Source organism: Mytilus californianus, unplaced genomic scaffold, assembly GCF_021869535.1.
Source record: "Mytilus californianus isolate M0D057914Y unplaced genomic scaffold, xbMytCali1.0.p SCAF_19, whole genome shotgun sequence".
Lineage (NCBI taxonomy): Eukaryota > Metazoa > Mollusca > Bivalvia > Mytilida > Mytilidae > Mytilus > Mytilus californianus.
The window spans coordinates 9986258-10002089 of record NW_026262667.1 but is presented as its reverse complement, the minus strand read 5'-3'; the positions used below and the strand labels follow the sequence as shown (position 1 = coordinate 10002089).

At 32.4% G+C, this 15832-nt stretch overlaps 2 protein-coding genes across 8 annotated transcripts in view; one reads left to right on the top strand and one right to left on the bottom strand.

The window, feature by feature from the left end:
• Nucleotides 1-4714, top strand: part of LOC127727235 (uncharacterized) — a 47484-nt gene extending 42770 nt beyond the window's left edge. For all 3 annotated transcript variants that reach the window (XM_052234715.1, XM_052234718.1, XM_052234716.1), the window contains 3 exons: nt 636-709; nt 1724-1828; nt 2464-4714. In XM_052234715.1, coding sequence (XP_052090675.1) covers nt 636-709; nt 1724-1828; nt 2464-2583 — 299 coding nt within the window. In that variant the 3' untranslated portion in view covers nt 2584-4714. The remainder of the gene's footprint in view (nt 1-635; nt 710-1723; nt 1829-2463) is intronic.
• LOC127727247 (40S ribosomal protein S21-like) overlaps nt 1-15832 on the bottom strand; it is a 1096693-nt gene that overhangs the window by 248264 nt on the left and 832597 nt on the right. The window lies entirely within an intron of this gene.

Sequence of the window (15832 nt, the reverse complement as noted above, 5' to 3'; positions counted from 1 at the left end):
TATGATTTCTTCGGGATTTATACGTTTCCGCACATATATTTGCCTCCACCGTAAGCTGGGTAAATGTGTCATACCCTTGGGAAATGTAAAACATTGTAAAAATGACTTTCTGCTGGATAAGTTTTTTTATTGATATAGTGTTAAAACATCCTTACTTCTCACTAGACAAGACTCCTGTCAGGTTTAGTTCTTTTACATGTGGATGAAAAATAAAAGTCACAAAAACATTAACTAGGCAGCAATTGCTTTAACAGCCTTTAAGGCTTTGATTTAGAAGAGATATTTTCTGATAAAAGGGAGGTAACCAAGTCTAAACCATATTCAAATGCATTGTACATTTAATGTACAAATGTTAAGTCCAACTTATGTATAAGTTATGTTACTTCTCTGAAATTCTCAATGATGATTTGAGTTAAGTGTGATTGCTATTACTTATTTAAACTTTACAAAGACCTGGCCTGTGTTTCACAATAAATCTTAGGACAAACATGGATCGTAAGTCATAAATAGTTCACTATACTTACAATAAATTTTTGTTTTAAGATTTTTTAGTGATACATAGGATGGCATTTTGTCAAATCAATTTATCTTTTGAAATATTGTTTAAATTTTTTGTTTATATTTGATTGTTACAGATATTGTAGCTGGATCGTATGGTAAAGGCTTATACTTCTCTAAGTTTCCCTCCAGAGCCTCTCAACATTCCAAGGTACGTACTTATGTTGATAACAGTAATTGTTGTTTGAGAGTTACACCAAAATTGACACACTTTTTACTGTGTGTCCAGTTATCTCTTAATGTTGTATGATTGAAAAATTTTGTACTTACATTAAACAGAAGTAAGTATTTCATATTTTGTTTTCATTAATCCAAATTCTTTTAAGGCCTCACCAAATTTATATCTTGTTCAGTGAAATTGGTGCTTCAAATTATTTTTTTTTTAAATGACATATATTTTATTGCACATCATTGCTGTTAACAATTTACTTAGTGTACAGCCTTGCATTAAGTATCCCTGATATATTAGTTGTTAGGTATCCAGGGAGAATATCTAATTAAAGTAAGTTGATACATTACAATATTAATGATTTCATGTTTACCAGGGTAGTCCATTTCTGTCCAATAATGGTTTTCCATATTAGTTAATTTATTCAGCGTGTTTGCGATCATCATCTATGATTTAATATTCTGGATAACTTGAATATCTACAAAATATGATATATAGACAAATTGTCATTTATTAACTGGTAAGTTAACCATTGTCTTATTGATTTTTGTATCATAAGCTAAGTTTGCACTTATGTGAACTTTGAGGTAAGAATTTGTTTGTAAAGTTCTGATTAAGTATACAAAATACCCAGGTAGACATGATTATACATAACATCAGAATATACAACACAAAGTTACAAAAATCAAAATAAGTGTATGTGTTATACAATATTTTATCTTTTAATGTGACATACATATTTAAAAATAGCTCTTTTTTGTTTTGATTCAGAGATATAAAATGATTTGTAGATGGACAAAAATATTACAGTAAAAAAGTAGTTAATTTCATAGTAAGCTTCATCATTTATTTTATATCATACTATAAGATTTTCCATATTTAAAAAGTTTTCATTGAACCCTAAGAAATTAAGTAGGCTTTTAATATTTTTGATATGAAAAATCATTATTGTAACTGCAAGATAGAAAAAAGTGTTCATAGTCTTCTTTTTTTCAGTCAGGAAAAGTATTATTAGTAGAAGTAGGATTAGGGAAAGTTGAGACTGTAATGAAGAGAGATGGACAAAGACAAAAACCTGGGGCTGGTTTTGATTCTATTCTGGTTAGTACACATATTCAAAAATTACAATATATGAAAATGTTAATGAAGAAAAAATCTGCCACATTTATGCTGTTATATGTACTAGCTTTGAAGGCCTGATATGCTTTTATTCACATTCTTATTGATGACATATGAAAAAAAAACTCATCAAAGATACTAGGCTTATAATTTTGTACGCCAAACACATGTTTTATCTACAAAAGACTCATCAGTGATGCTGGAATAAAAAAAGCTGAAGAGCATTGAAGACCAGCACTTTTGAAAGGTTTTTCCAAATACAGCTAAGGTTATCTATTCCAGGAGTAAAAAATTCTTTGTATTTCGAACAATTCCAAAATTTGTAAACGGTTCATTTATAAATAAGAACATATCAATGATACTTCATGTCAACACAGAAGTGCTGATTACTAGGCTAGTGATAAAGAAAAGAAAAAGATTAGCAATATTGAAACATAAAAAGTATTGTTTATATAAAAACATATTTTACTGACTTAGTCCACTCCGTGCATCTTAGCACATGAGGCCATCATAAAAAAAACATATTCCACCCCTTAACAATTAGATGTCTATTTTTCAGTATTAAGACATTTGAAAACAAAAACATGGTGATTAATGATTTTTATGTTATTTATTAGATTCCTGGTAGAGTTATACGAGATACAGGCAATGGAGATAGCACAATGAATGAAGAATATGTTATATTTGACCAAAGTCAGGTTATGCCCCTTTGTCTTATCAGCATGACAGAACCGTGATATACCATTCACAATTAGAACAATTAGTGCCATTTTAACATATCAATAACCACCGATATGATGATATTGTTTACATCACATTGGTCAGATATTTTAGGTATTACATTCCAGCAGCTCATTTCACAAGAAATCTTACGAGAAAAAATACTCGTTAGTCATGAACATTTTAGTATAACTTACAATTTTAATCGTAAGATATTTTGTGAAAAGAACACAAGTATTTTGTTTCTTATGATTGGATATCCTTAATTTTGACAGGCCATCTTTTTTGAGTTTATGTTACAGATATATTTTGTTTTAATTTAAGTTTGAACTTTCAAACATCCATGGTTATTTTTCATTTTTTCAAGACTTTTTATAACTTTTTTTATGAATGAATGTTAATGTTTGATAAGAAAATAGTTTTCAGGACAAAAGAAAGATAGACACAACTTGTACATAGAAACACTACTAAGACATAATAAATTAAATATCACAAAATATTTCACAGAAAGAATGGGCAAAAAGCCACACCAACTGGTAAAAAAAACTGAGATTAAGTCTGTACAAGCATATCCTGCTCCACAAGTGACCACCATCATGTTGCTCATGTCCTGAAAAATGCACAATTTATACTCCATATGCATGTACACATCAATTCATACTATATTGTACTGTTGTGAACAAGCCCTATAGCGGCTGTAGTGGAAGATGCTGTAGCATTTAATCATTTTTTAGTTTCATTGAAAATAATGATGAAAGATTATCAATAATAATTTATTTGAGGAAATATTATCAAATTACCATAAAAAAATAATTACAATTATTCTTGATCGAAGTGTAGTGATAGATTATGGACATTTATTTTATATTATCTTTTTAATGCTGAAACATTTTCAGCAGTCCATATAGCTATATATAGGCAGAGTGTTCATTTTAAAGTTTTTTACTATCTTTTACAATAATGATCCGTCCAAAACTGTATTGTGTGATACCTATTAATTAAGTTTTTTTGACAATCTTGTTTTTAACATGAACTTTCAGTATTGTTGATAATTTCAGGCTCATCTCATGTAATTTTGGATTTGATAACCTGTATATTATTATTTATGTTTAAAACACATATTTTTGTCCTTTTCTATGTTTAATATATTTATTGAATGTTGCTTATCTTAAAATCATACGATTTTATGAAATTTCCGAGTCATTAAGATTTGAGCATAAAAGTCGTTACACAATAAATTTATTAATCTAAAATAAGAAATATTAGCTTTTCCAAACTACAGTTTGAAGCTTGACTTTTGTCTTATGTTTTGTTTTAATTATCTGAAATTGATTTGCAAGCTGGACAAACCTATTATTTTAGGACTGAAATCAAAGTAATCTCTACAGTAAAGTAAGAAAATGGGTTTCACTTATATATATTATTAGGTCTATTATATGGTTATATATCAATTTGATGTATAAAAACCTTGAATTTTTTAGGAAAAATTACCTTTAAGTCTTGATAACTGCATTGTTGGTGTATGAGTTACGTGTGCATTTTGCATTTTGCAATCATACATTTATTTTAGGTGCAAATGTTTTTCTCTATTTTTGAATCATCGAATGTGCTATATAAAATGTTAAAACACAGTGCTATGAATGGAATTTCATTATCTTTTTGAAATGTTTGAATCATCAAAACATTTGTAAAGGTTCAATTTGTACTATGTTTTGTTTTAAAAGTAATGTATGTCTTGTTTGAAAGTCTTTATATTTTTATTTATAAGATAATATGAGGTATCAGAATGGGGATTATGAGCTAAATACTTGTTTTTTAAGAATATGAGAATGATGATATTAAAAACAGTGGAAGTATTTAAACAAACTGCAACACCAAAAACAACAATTCTTATTAATATAACATATTAAAATAGACATAATTCTGAAGGTACTATTGTGACATATAGTTGCTAACTTCTATGTCATTTGGTCTCTGTCTCTTTGGCAATCATACCAAATCTTATTTTTATATCAAGTGAAATAGTGAACAAATTGAAAGTAGAACAATTATTTGTGCTAACATGAGTCTCTATGTATGGTATGTAGTGTATTTATATTTATTTATGTGATGGAAGTGTATTTTATAATAAATAGATGTGAAAATGTGCTTTTACTCTTTTTATTTTGTAGCACATGGTAATTATTTTGTGGCAACTAACCCTTCACAAGGAAGCTATTAAACCAAGAGTTCCAAATGGTGAAGTTGAAATCATCCCTTCGTAAATTTTACGGATGCCATCACGAGTTGGTTGACTGTTATGGAATAACCGTTTCACAGATGATATTGGATATGTTCCTTATGTCGTAACTACAATACCCTTCCCTTTTCACGAATGTGACCTACCAAATTAGACTATTTACCGGATTTGTAATAACATAAGTAACACGACGGGTGCCACATGTGGAGCAGGATCTACTTACCCTTCCGGAGCACCTGAGATCACCCCCAGTTTTTGGTGGGGTTCGTGTTGCTTAGTCTTTAGTTTTCTATGTTGTGTCATCGTACTATTATTTGTCTGTTTGTCTTTTTATTTTTGGCCATGGCTTTGTCAGTTTGTTTTCGATCTATGAGTTTGACTGTCCCTCTGGTACCTTTCGTCCCTCTTTTGTAGGTAGCTACTTTTCCGAGTTGTAGTAAATGACATGTGGAGGTAGCTAGCATTGGACACTTAAGTCTTAGAAATGTATTACATGTTTTCTGTGTGCATAATTGGTAAATTATTTTGCAGTTAAATCGACAATTAACCTTTCTGTGTAGTTTCTTTTAAAGGTGAAGTTATAAAGTTATGAAGATGTAGATAAATCTTGCAATTATGTGTGTTTGTTAGGTATTGAAATCATACGGGTCAGTTGTAAAAGCTTGACTCAGATGAATTTGCCATAGGTGTACTCGATTTCAACAAAGTGCAATGAAAATGTTTTAAAATCTCTCACAGAATGCTTTTTTGCACCTCATATTTTCTTCTTTTTTTTTGAAGTCTATAATAGGTTTTAGTCCATTGTCGGCTACGATCTCCAGGGAAAATTTAGTTTGTCCAGGCAGGACTTATCTGCTGCTGATGTCTATCCTGAGCAACTAATAATTCTAGTAAGTTGGGGTTGCCTCCAATTATAATTATATATTTTCAATGTTTCTTTCTGATGATAGTTATTTCGTCCTGTGCTTTGATTTGTGATTTTACCGATTGTGACCAATTATAGATTGTGTAATTTTGACTGAACGTGAATTTGCATGGCGGGTGATTCACGAACAGCATAAGACACTTTCCCTGTCGTTGGACCCGACTCGCTACTTTTTGCATTTTCATCATTTTTTTGTTACCTTGTTTTGTCTCTTCTAGATTTGAAAATCGGTAGTAAACTATGTCGTCTTAATGCTAAGCAGATATATTTTTATAAACAAAATTTTAGTCCTGGTATCTATGACGAGTTTATTTACAACCACTGGGTTGATGTCACTGTTGGTGGAGGTTTTCCTCCTGAAGATACCACCAGCCCAGTAGACAGCACTTCTGTTTTGACATGAATTATCATTGATATGGTAAAACTAACAAATTAGCTGTTTTCAAAACTTTGAATTTTTCGAAATATTAAGGATTTTCGACCCCAGGGATATATTACCTTAGCTGTTTTAGACAAAACCTTGCAGAATCTTCAACTTTGTACTTCACTTGGCCTTTTTACCTTTTTTGATTTGAGCGTCACTGATGATAGACGAAACGCGCATTGGGCGTACAAAATTTAAATCCTGGTATCTATGATGAGTTTATTTATGGGCATTTTCTTTTTTCCTTCTATTTTTATTGTAACAGTTACCAATTTTGTGTCTTTTCTTTTTTGCGTTGTTCCCAAGTTAAAGCGATTATTTTATCTAATATCATTAGGGTTTATTTGGCGATCTCTGCATTTCGTGTCATATATAAAGTAGTCTTATAAGATCTTTATTGATTTGATGTTTGAACCAAACCTGGTTTCTTTTCCTATGGTTATAGTTGGATCAGTTATCTCAATAATTGCTTGAAGTAGTTCCGTTTTTTTTAAAAGCAGGAAATTGATGTTAAATAATCTAATACGTTACTTAGACACATTGACTTGTCAATCTTGTTTCTAGTTGAAACATCTCTTCAACAAAACTATATTTCATGACAATTGAAATATCTAATATGCAAGAAAGCATGCACAGCAGGGCTTATAGCTTGCGGCGACTGCGACACATCGACACAAACAATTTGCATAAAAATGTCAGATATAGAATTTAGCAAACTAGACAAAAGCTATATGCCCCGCTGTGCATGCTTTCTTGCAAATAAGATATTTCAACTGTCATGAAATATAGTTTTGTTGAAGAGATGTTTCAACTAGAAACAAGATGGACAAGTCAATGTGTCTTAAATTTTGTATAGATTGCAAAATTCTATATCTGACATTTTAATACAATTTCTGTGTGTCAATATGTCGCAGTCACCATAAGCTATAAGCCCTGTTGTGCATTCTTTCTTGCAAATTATGAAGTGAAGACATGGTTCAATACCCCAGTAGTAATAAAACGTAGTGTTGTGTACTCCTGTCTCTGGCGATTGTATATTTTAAATATGTTGTTCGTATTTGTTTACTCTATATCCAGTAGTAAGTGTACATGTACAGAGGATGTTACTGGGTTACTAAGTTATTCAATCAAATATATGTTTAAGGAATCTGATGTTCAGTAGTTGTCGTTTGTTGATGTGGTTCATTAGTGTTTCTCGTTTTTTTATATAGATTAGACCGTTGGTTTTCCCGTTTGAATGGTTTTACACTGGTGAAAGGATATTGTTGACTTCATACTGAAGGTGTGCCTATATTGGCAGAAAATATAAAGATACAGATACAGATACAGATACAGATACTAGTAATTTTTGGGGCCTTTTATAGCTTGCTGTTCGGTGTGAGCCAAGGCTCCATGTTGAATACCGTACTTTGACCTATAACGGTTTACTTTTATAAATTTTGACTTGGATGGAGGGTTGTCTCATTGGCACTCATACCACATCTTCTTATATCTATTAACCCTTCAATAGTAGATATAGGAAGATGTGGTATGAGTGTCAATGAGACAACTCTCCATTCAAGTTACAATTTATAAAAGTAAACCATAATAGGTCAAGGTACGGCCTTCAACACGGAGCATTGGCTCACACCGAACAGCAAGCTACAAAGGGCCCCAAAAAATTACTAGTGTAAAACCATTCAAACGGAAAAACCAACGGTCTAATCTATATAAAAACGAGAAACGAGAAACACGTATGAACTACATAAACAGACGACAACTATTGTAATCAGATTCCTGACTAAGAACAGGTGCAAACATTTGCAGCGGGATTAAACGTTTTAATGGTACCAAACCTTCTCCCTTTTCTGAAACAATAGTATAACATCACAACATAGAAAAACACACTATAAAATATTAATTGGAAGGCTTAACTCAATCAAAAAACGTAAATTAACACACAATGAACGAATAAATTTGACCTGTGATACCTGAATGCAAATACACAGTTAATAAAAAATTACAAGGGATAAAAGAGTAAAGTCAAGAGTAAATAACAGGTATATAGCTGTTATTGTACACGCAGTCCTGGTGTGTTAGTTGGTATTCAGACCAATGAACCATGAACATGAGGTCAATGCCAGATGAAACCTCTTTTGGGTAAGTATTATATAATGTTTCTCTTGTCCAACATATCAAGTTTAAACATAAAGAAAGTATACTAGTAATAGAAAAAAGTAAAGTAACAAAAATACTCCAAGGAAAATTCTAAACGGAAAGTCCTTTATCAAATGGCAAAATCAAAAGCTCAAACACACCAGACTTTGTATTCTATTTGAAACCGCTCCTGTCATCTACGACTGAAAAAGTCATAGGTTTGGGTGTAGTGTATTTGCTTTGATCCTGTGCAACGATCAATAGTAAAAAGATAAAATCATCTAGAATTTAACTACTGGTCGATCTTGTCGTTGTTTATTGGTACCTGTGTTTTCGTGTTTGATGATGGTTAGGATAGTCATGTTAAATTTGTGAGAAGTCAGTTTCGTGGCCTATGTGGAAGCATTCGATGTCTAGTTTATTATTGGCGATGTTTAGGCTTAATATGAGTTTTGGATGCACACCATCATTGCTGTTAATGTACATGTTATAAAACGTAAAACTGAAAAGTTGTAAAGAAGCAACTGAGTATATTATATATTACAGTTGTCTATCTTTTAACACGAGAGTTATTCAGTGGTAAATTCAGACTTGCATATATATTCTATTTAGAAGGTACTAATGACACTGCGTACATGAGAATATATATCTTTATGTTCAAAATTTTACAAAGAGTTACAAGCATTTTTCGAACATTTTCAATATGGCGGCGTAAACTAGCTTTATATTTCAGGAGTATGAAGACCTTGATGCTTCAAATCTTGATTGCAGATACCTTATGTTACGAAGTTTGCGTCTGTCATGTGTCCATTGCCCTTGACCTAATATCATGGTTCAGTGACTGCTTGAAAAAAAAAAGTTATTTGAATTTCTCACTTATTATGAGTAATAGGATAACTATACTTGGTTAATGAGTTCAATGCAACGTTCACATATCCGTCAGAAAGGGTTCACCTGACCTACACCTCTTTTCATGGATCAGTGATCAAGGTTAAAGTTAGGTGATAAGGTCCATTTCTCAGATACTATAAGCAGTAGGTCAACTATATGTGGTGTATGGAATGATTGTGAGGGATCAGTCTGGCAGGTTTCATCTGACCTTGACCTCATATCTATTGTTCATTGGTCAATGTTAAGTTTTTGTGATTTGGTACGTTTTTTTTCAAGTACTATAAGAAATAGGTCAACTATAGTTGTTGTATGGAATGATTGTAAGGTGCACATGTCGGTCTAGCGGTAGTACCTGACCTTGACCTCATTTTCATGGGTAATTGGTCAATGTTAAGTTTTTATGTTTTGTTCTGTTTTTGTCCCCCCACGTAACGTGTTGCGGGGGACATGGAAATACTGGGCGTCCGTCCGTCAGTGTGTATGTGTGTCCGTCCATGTGTCTGTCCGTCCATCCGGTCTTGTTATCGCTCTCACAGGTACAATTCTTGCCAAATGTTTATAAAACTTATACTATAGGTTAATATCAGCAATATATCGGACAAGTTTTATAATGGTGACCAATCGACTTTTTTTAAAAGAGTTATGCCCCTTGGAAATATTAAATTTATGGAAAATGGCCTCGTTCTAGCTCTCACGGGTACAATTTTTGCCAGATTTTTATAAAACTTATACTATAGGTTAATATCAGCAATATCTCAGAAAAGTTTTATAATGGTTAGTGCTTCAAAAGAAGTGTTTTATTTAGTTATTGCCCTTGTCCCTTGCATAAATAAAATATGTGCAACGCGGGGGGACATTGGAACTCTGTTCTTTTATTCAAATACTTATAGCAATATGTCAGCTATATTTGGTGTATTGAATAATGTTCAGGTGTACATGTCTGTCTGGCGGGTATCATCTGACCTTGACCTAATTTTCATGGTTCATGTTAAGTTTTTTGTGTTTTGGTCTATTTTTCAATTACCATTAGCAATAGGTGAACTATATAGGGTGTATGGAATAATTGTAAGGTGTTCATGTCTGTCTGACAGGATTGATCTGACCTTGACCTCCTTGTTGTGGATCTTTTAAAATGTTAAGTTTATGTTATACTTGTAGTAAAACATCTAACACTTCCAACATAGAATCAATGGCCAGTAAAGCAGTCGAGAAATTTCAGCGTGTGCACTCCTGTTGATGTTAGTCGTAATATTGTGCAACTCATATATGACGCCATTTATAGAGTAAATAAAGAAATGCTCTTCGATAACTTCGTATTAATGTATTGGTGTATTCAAATCATTCGCCTCTTTTTGTAAAAATACAGACACAACGGGTTGCTGTAAATCTGTGTTCAGAAGTAGATTTCCCTCATATAATTATAAAATGTAGTGGTGAATAAGTTGTAAATCACATTTAAGTATGTCATCAAATACCGGAAATTGATATTTTAAAATAAATAAGTTTATACAGTTCTGAAGAATATGAACAGGCATGAAAGAGGGACGAAAGATACCAGAGGGACAGTCAAACTCATAGATCGAAAACAAACTGACAACGCCATGGCCAAAAATAAAAAGACAAACAGACAAATAATAGTACAGATGACACAACATAGAAAACTAAATGAGGTGCGAACTATATATATGCCGGAAGTATTGATTAAAAGAAAAAATCTTTTAGAACAAATTTGGTTTATCAATATGTTCATACTATTAGTAGGACCGACAAGAAAATATATAGGAATTTATTTTATCATTTTATTGCCACCATACCTTTTAGTTATCTAATGTACACATTTTTGGAGTTAATCCTGATTAAAACCTCAAAATCTCATATGCGAAGTGCAACCAGTAAAATATTTTATTTTTACTTACATTGGAGCAAGGAATGCTACAGTTATAATTTACGATGCTATTTTCGTTGCTATATTTTGCAAATAGCTTTAGATACTTAAATTCTACAATATTTCGGAAGTGTTCATACAAAAATAGTCATTCACTTACGTTCCAAACAATTATATAATATGCTCAATATTTTGTTCACACGCAGGAAATTTCTAAAAACAATCGTATTCTGTACAATTTTGAAGCTGTCCCGGAACATAATGTATAACTTCCACCATTCACACATTAATGGTACTCTATCCAATTAAACATGAAACAGGAAACATACAACTATTAAACGGAATCATTTTTTTGTGATTGATATTTAAACGATTTTTAAATGAAAGTATCATTATTTTAAGTAGGAAACACTGTGAAATATGAATGTAGTCTTATTATTCAAATATCTTTGGATGAAGATTCTATGTCTTTTATTACTTCAATTTAAATCTATAATTCAACAAACTTTTGTCTTATAGTTTCTAGACACGAAGGTTATTCAAGAAACATAGCAGTGCTATACATTATTTTGTTATTAGTTGTCTTTGTATGTCTATTTTCTCGTGGGAGTCGGTTGTTGTTGGTTGGTGTATGGTTAGTGTATTGTTCTTGTTGGTTGGTGTATGGTTAGTGTATTGTTGTTGTTGGTTGGTGTATTGTTGGTGACTGTATGGGTCTGTTTTACTGTCTAATATTTGTTTGGTAATTACTATGATCTTTGTATGCATAACCAATTCACTGACGCGGAAAGAATATCGCCATATGGGAATTGAAAGTGATAGATGTAAATCTAGAAAGCCAGCTGTCAAAAAGTTTCTACACATCCATGCGATGTAATTAGAAACAGAGAAGTGCTATATTTTAACGGGTTTCTTTGGAAAATGCATGTACCAAGTCAGGCATGTGACAGTTGTTTCACAGCCTTTCCGTTGGTTGATATTGCTGAGCATTTCGGTTTTTCAGTTTTTTTGGACTTCATTCTTTTTGAATTTGCCTTGGAGTTCGGTATTTTTGTTAATACATTTATTGTAAAGTCCTATCTTTTCAAAAATGAATTTTTGTTTTAATTTCCATAAAAACCTTTGGCATTCCCTCCCTTCCCTTTACAGAAATGCTTGTGTTAAAAATCTTTGAACGCTCAACCAATATCACTACCCTAAGACTGATTCCGCTAATGATAGTTGGAGTTGATTCAATATAATGATCTTATTTAAAAACTACTAGACAATTTTTACCAATATTAAGATCTTCTTATATAGCTTGCGTATCCTGACTATTTGTCAGAATAATACTTGCATAGATTTTTCTTTTACCTTAAGTACTTCGGCCTCTGTAAACAAACAAATAATTCTGAAGTTTCGAATGAATTGAATGTGATTAACTATGCACTTTCAAGAACGATATTCTGTCTACGTAGTGTAATAGAAGCGTACAAAAGACACAGCATATTAAAATCCTAAAAAAAATGACTGTAAATACATTGTATGTAAGATTTGTTAAGAATCGACTTTACATTCATTAAAGTTAATGTACACTAAGATACATGTTCATATTTCAAAACTATTACAACAAACGGTAAGTTTTGTAGTATTTCGTTCTGATATCTTGCAATCATTTAACATTCCCAATATGTGTCATACTACTCCTCGGAAAAAAATCAAATGTAACAACAAAAAATTAATAACTTAACTCACATTTCCATGTATAATTAATTTGAAATACAGACAATATATATATATAGTCTACGAAAGTGTGTCGCGATCTTCGTTGGTGAGTGGGTATAGAGAAGTGGTGCCATTTATTTACGAAAAAGTAAAAATGTTTCAAATAGTACTTTTCCGCTGAGGTGACAGTATAATGAAGTTAGAAAATAATATTCTAGTTTCCGTTGATCTGTTAATGCCCCTCCTTGGTTTTTAAACATAGCTACTTAACTGTATTGTTCTGATACAGGAATGATAAGGTCTTCACGTAATACAATTGTTTCGTAATAAAATAAATTTAGGCAGTACAGAATAATCTTTCATCTTTGAATTTGAATATCAATTTCCATAAAATTACCTAACACAGCCACACGAAGATTATTTAAACTTAATTTTATGGACACTTATTACAATTCTACAGTTAATTTGACAGTTGAACAGATATAATAATGGAAAGTAATCTTTTAAAAAAAATCAGCACTGCACCTAAATCTTGTTATCGCGTTGTTCATGGTAGTACTTGGCCTACAACGACGATTCATTTATTCATTTAGGGCATAATCTTTACAAACAAAGATCTCACAGGGAGTCGTGCAAAAGATCAACAGAATTGTTGGTTTGACTATAAAAATATGAAATGCTATAAATCATTTAACAATATAGCTGTGGAAAAAAACTAAAACTTACATACAGTCTTCAACAATAGAAACTGCAACCACAGGACACAAAAGACTTCTAGAGGTCTGAATAATCTTAAATATAGAAACAGCAACGTCAAGACACAAAAGAATTCTAGAGGTCTACATACAGTCCTCAACAATAAAAACAGGAACCACAAGACCCAAAAACCTAAAAGACTTCTAGAGGTCTACATACAGTCTTCAACATTAGAAACAGCAACCACAAAACCCAAAAGACCCAAAAGACTTCTAGAGGTCTACATACAGTCTTCAACAATAAAAACAGCAACCACAAGACCCAAAAGACATCTAGAGGTCTACATACAGTCTTCAACAATAGAAACAGAAACCACAAGACTCACAAGACATCTAGTGGTTTACATACAGTCTTCTACAATAAAAACTGCAACCACAAGACCCAAAAGACATCTAGAGGTCTACATACAGTCTTCAACAATAAAAACTGCAACCACAAGACCCAAAAGACATTTAGAGGTCTACATACAGTCTTCAACAATAGAAACAGCAACCACAAGACTCAAAAGACATCTAGAGGTCTACATACAGTCTTCAACAATAGAAACAGAAACCACAAGACTCACAAGACATCTAGTGGTTTACATACAGTCTTCTACAATAAAAAATGCAACCACAAGACCCAAAAGACATCTAGAGGTCTACATACAGTCTTCAACAATAAAAACTGCAACCACAAGACCCAAAAGACATTTAGAGGTCTACATACAGTCTTCAACAATAGAAACAGCAACCACAAGACTCAAAAGACATCTAGTGGTTTACATACAGTCTTCAACAATAAAACAGCAACCACAAGACCCAAAAGACATCTAGAGGTCTACATACAGTTTTCAACAATAGAAACAGCAACCACAAGACCAAAAAGATATCTAGAGGTCTACATACAGTCTTCAACAATAAAAACAGGAACCACAAGACCCAAAAAACCTAAAAGACTTCTAGAGTTCTACATACAGTCTTCAACAATAAAAACAGCAACCACAAGACCAAAAAGACATCTAGAGGTCTACATACAGTCTTCAACAATAAAAGCAGCATCCACCACAAGACCAAAAAGACATCTAGAGGTCTACATACAATCTTCAACAATAGAAACAGCAACCACAAGACTCAAAAGACATCTAGAGGTCTACACACAGTCTTCAACAATAGAAACAGCAACCACAAAACCCAAAAGACCCAAAAGACTTCTACAGGTGTACATACAGTCTTCAACAATAAAAACAGGAACCACAAGACCCAAAAAACCTAAAAGACTTTTAGAGGTCTACATACAGTCTTCAACAATAAAAACAGGAACCACAAGACCAAAAAGACATCTAGAGGTCTACATACAGTCTTCAACAAAAAAAAACAGGAACCACAAGACCCAAAAGACATCTAGAGGTCTACATACAGTCTTCAACAATAAAAACAGGAACCACATGACCCAAAAAACCTAAAAGACTTCTAGAGGTCTACATACAGTCTTCAACATTAGAAACAGCAACTACAAAACCCAAAAGACCCAAAAGACTTCTACAGGTGTACATACAGTCTTCAAATATATAAACAGAAACCCCAAGACCCAACATACTTCTAGAGGTCTACATACAGTCCCGAGTTTTGATAAAACTTATGAGAATCCATCAAAGATTTGCCATTAAAGCGAAAATTCGTCAAACAAAAAGAAAAGCAAAAAAGACAAACCAACAAACCTTGACAAGAAATACAGTTAACGTTAGTTTTAATTGGTGAAGTTGAAATCATCCCTTCGTAAATTTTACGGACATCATCCCGAGTTGGTTGACTGTGATGGAAATTCTGTTTTAAGAGATGACAACGGATATGCTCCATTTGTCGTAACTAATTAAACTTATCACCAGGTTTGTGAGCAACACAACGGATGCCACATGCGGAGCAGGATCTGCTTACTCTTCCGGAGCACCTGGTATCACACCTAGTTTTGTTTAAAAGGGGTTTGTGTTGCTCTTGCTTTAGTTTTTAGTGTTGTTCTTTGTGCTTTTTAATTTTACAATGTCTGTGTTGTTTATACCGGTTACAGTATCGTTTATCCTTTGTAAAGACTAACTTGTATTTATTTCAAATATTCACAGTAGGTCCAATTTTAGGTTTGAACATTTACTTTACTGATGGTTAATTAATTAGGTAATGTCTTAGGGTAAGATAAGAGTCAATTACCAATCCGCAATTTTGTGTTACCAAATCACTTGGTAATGCATGTGAAGCAGGATCAACTTACCCTTCCGAAGCACTCGGGATTACCCCCTGTTTGGTGGGGTTCATGTTGCTCAGGGTTTTATT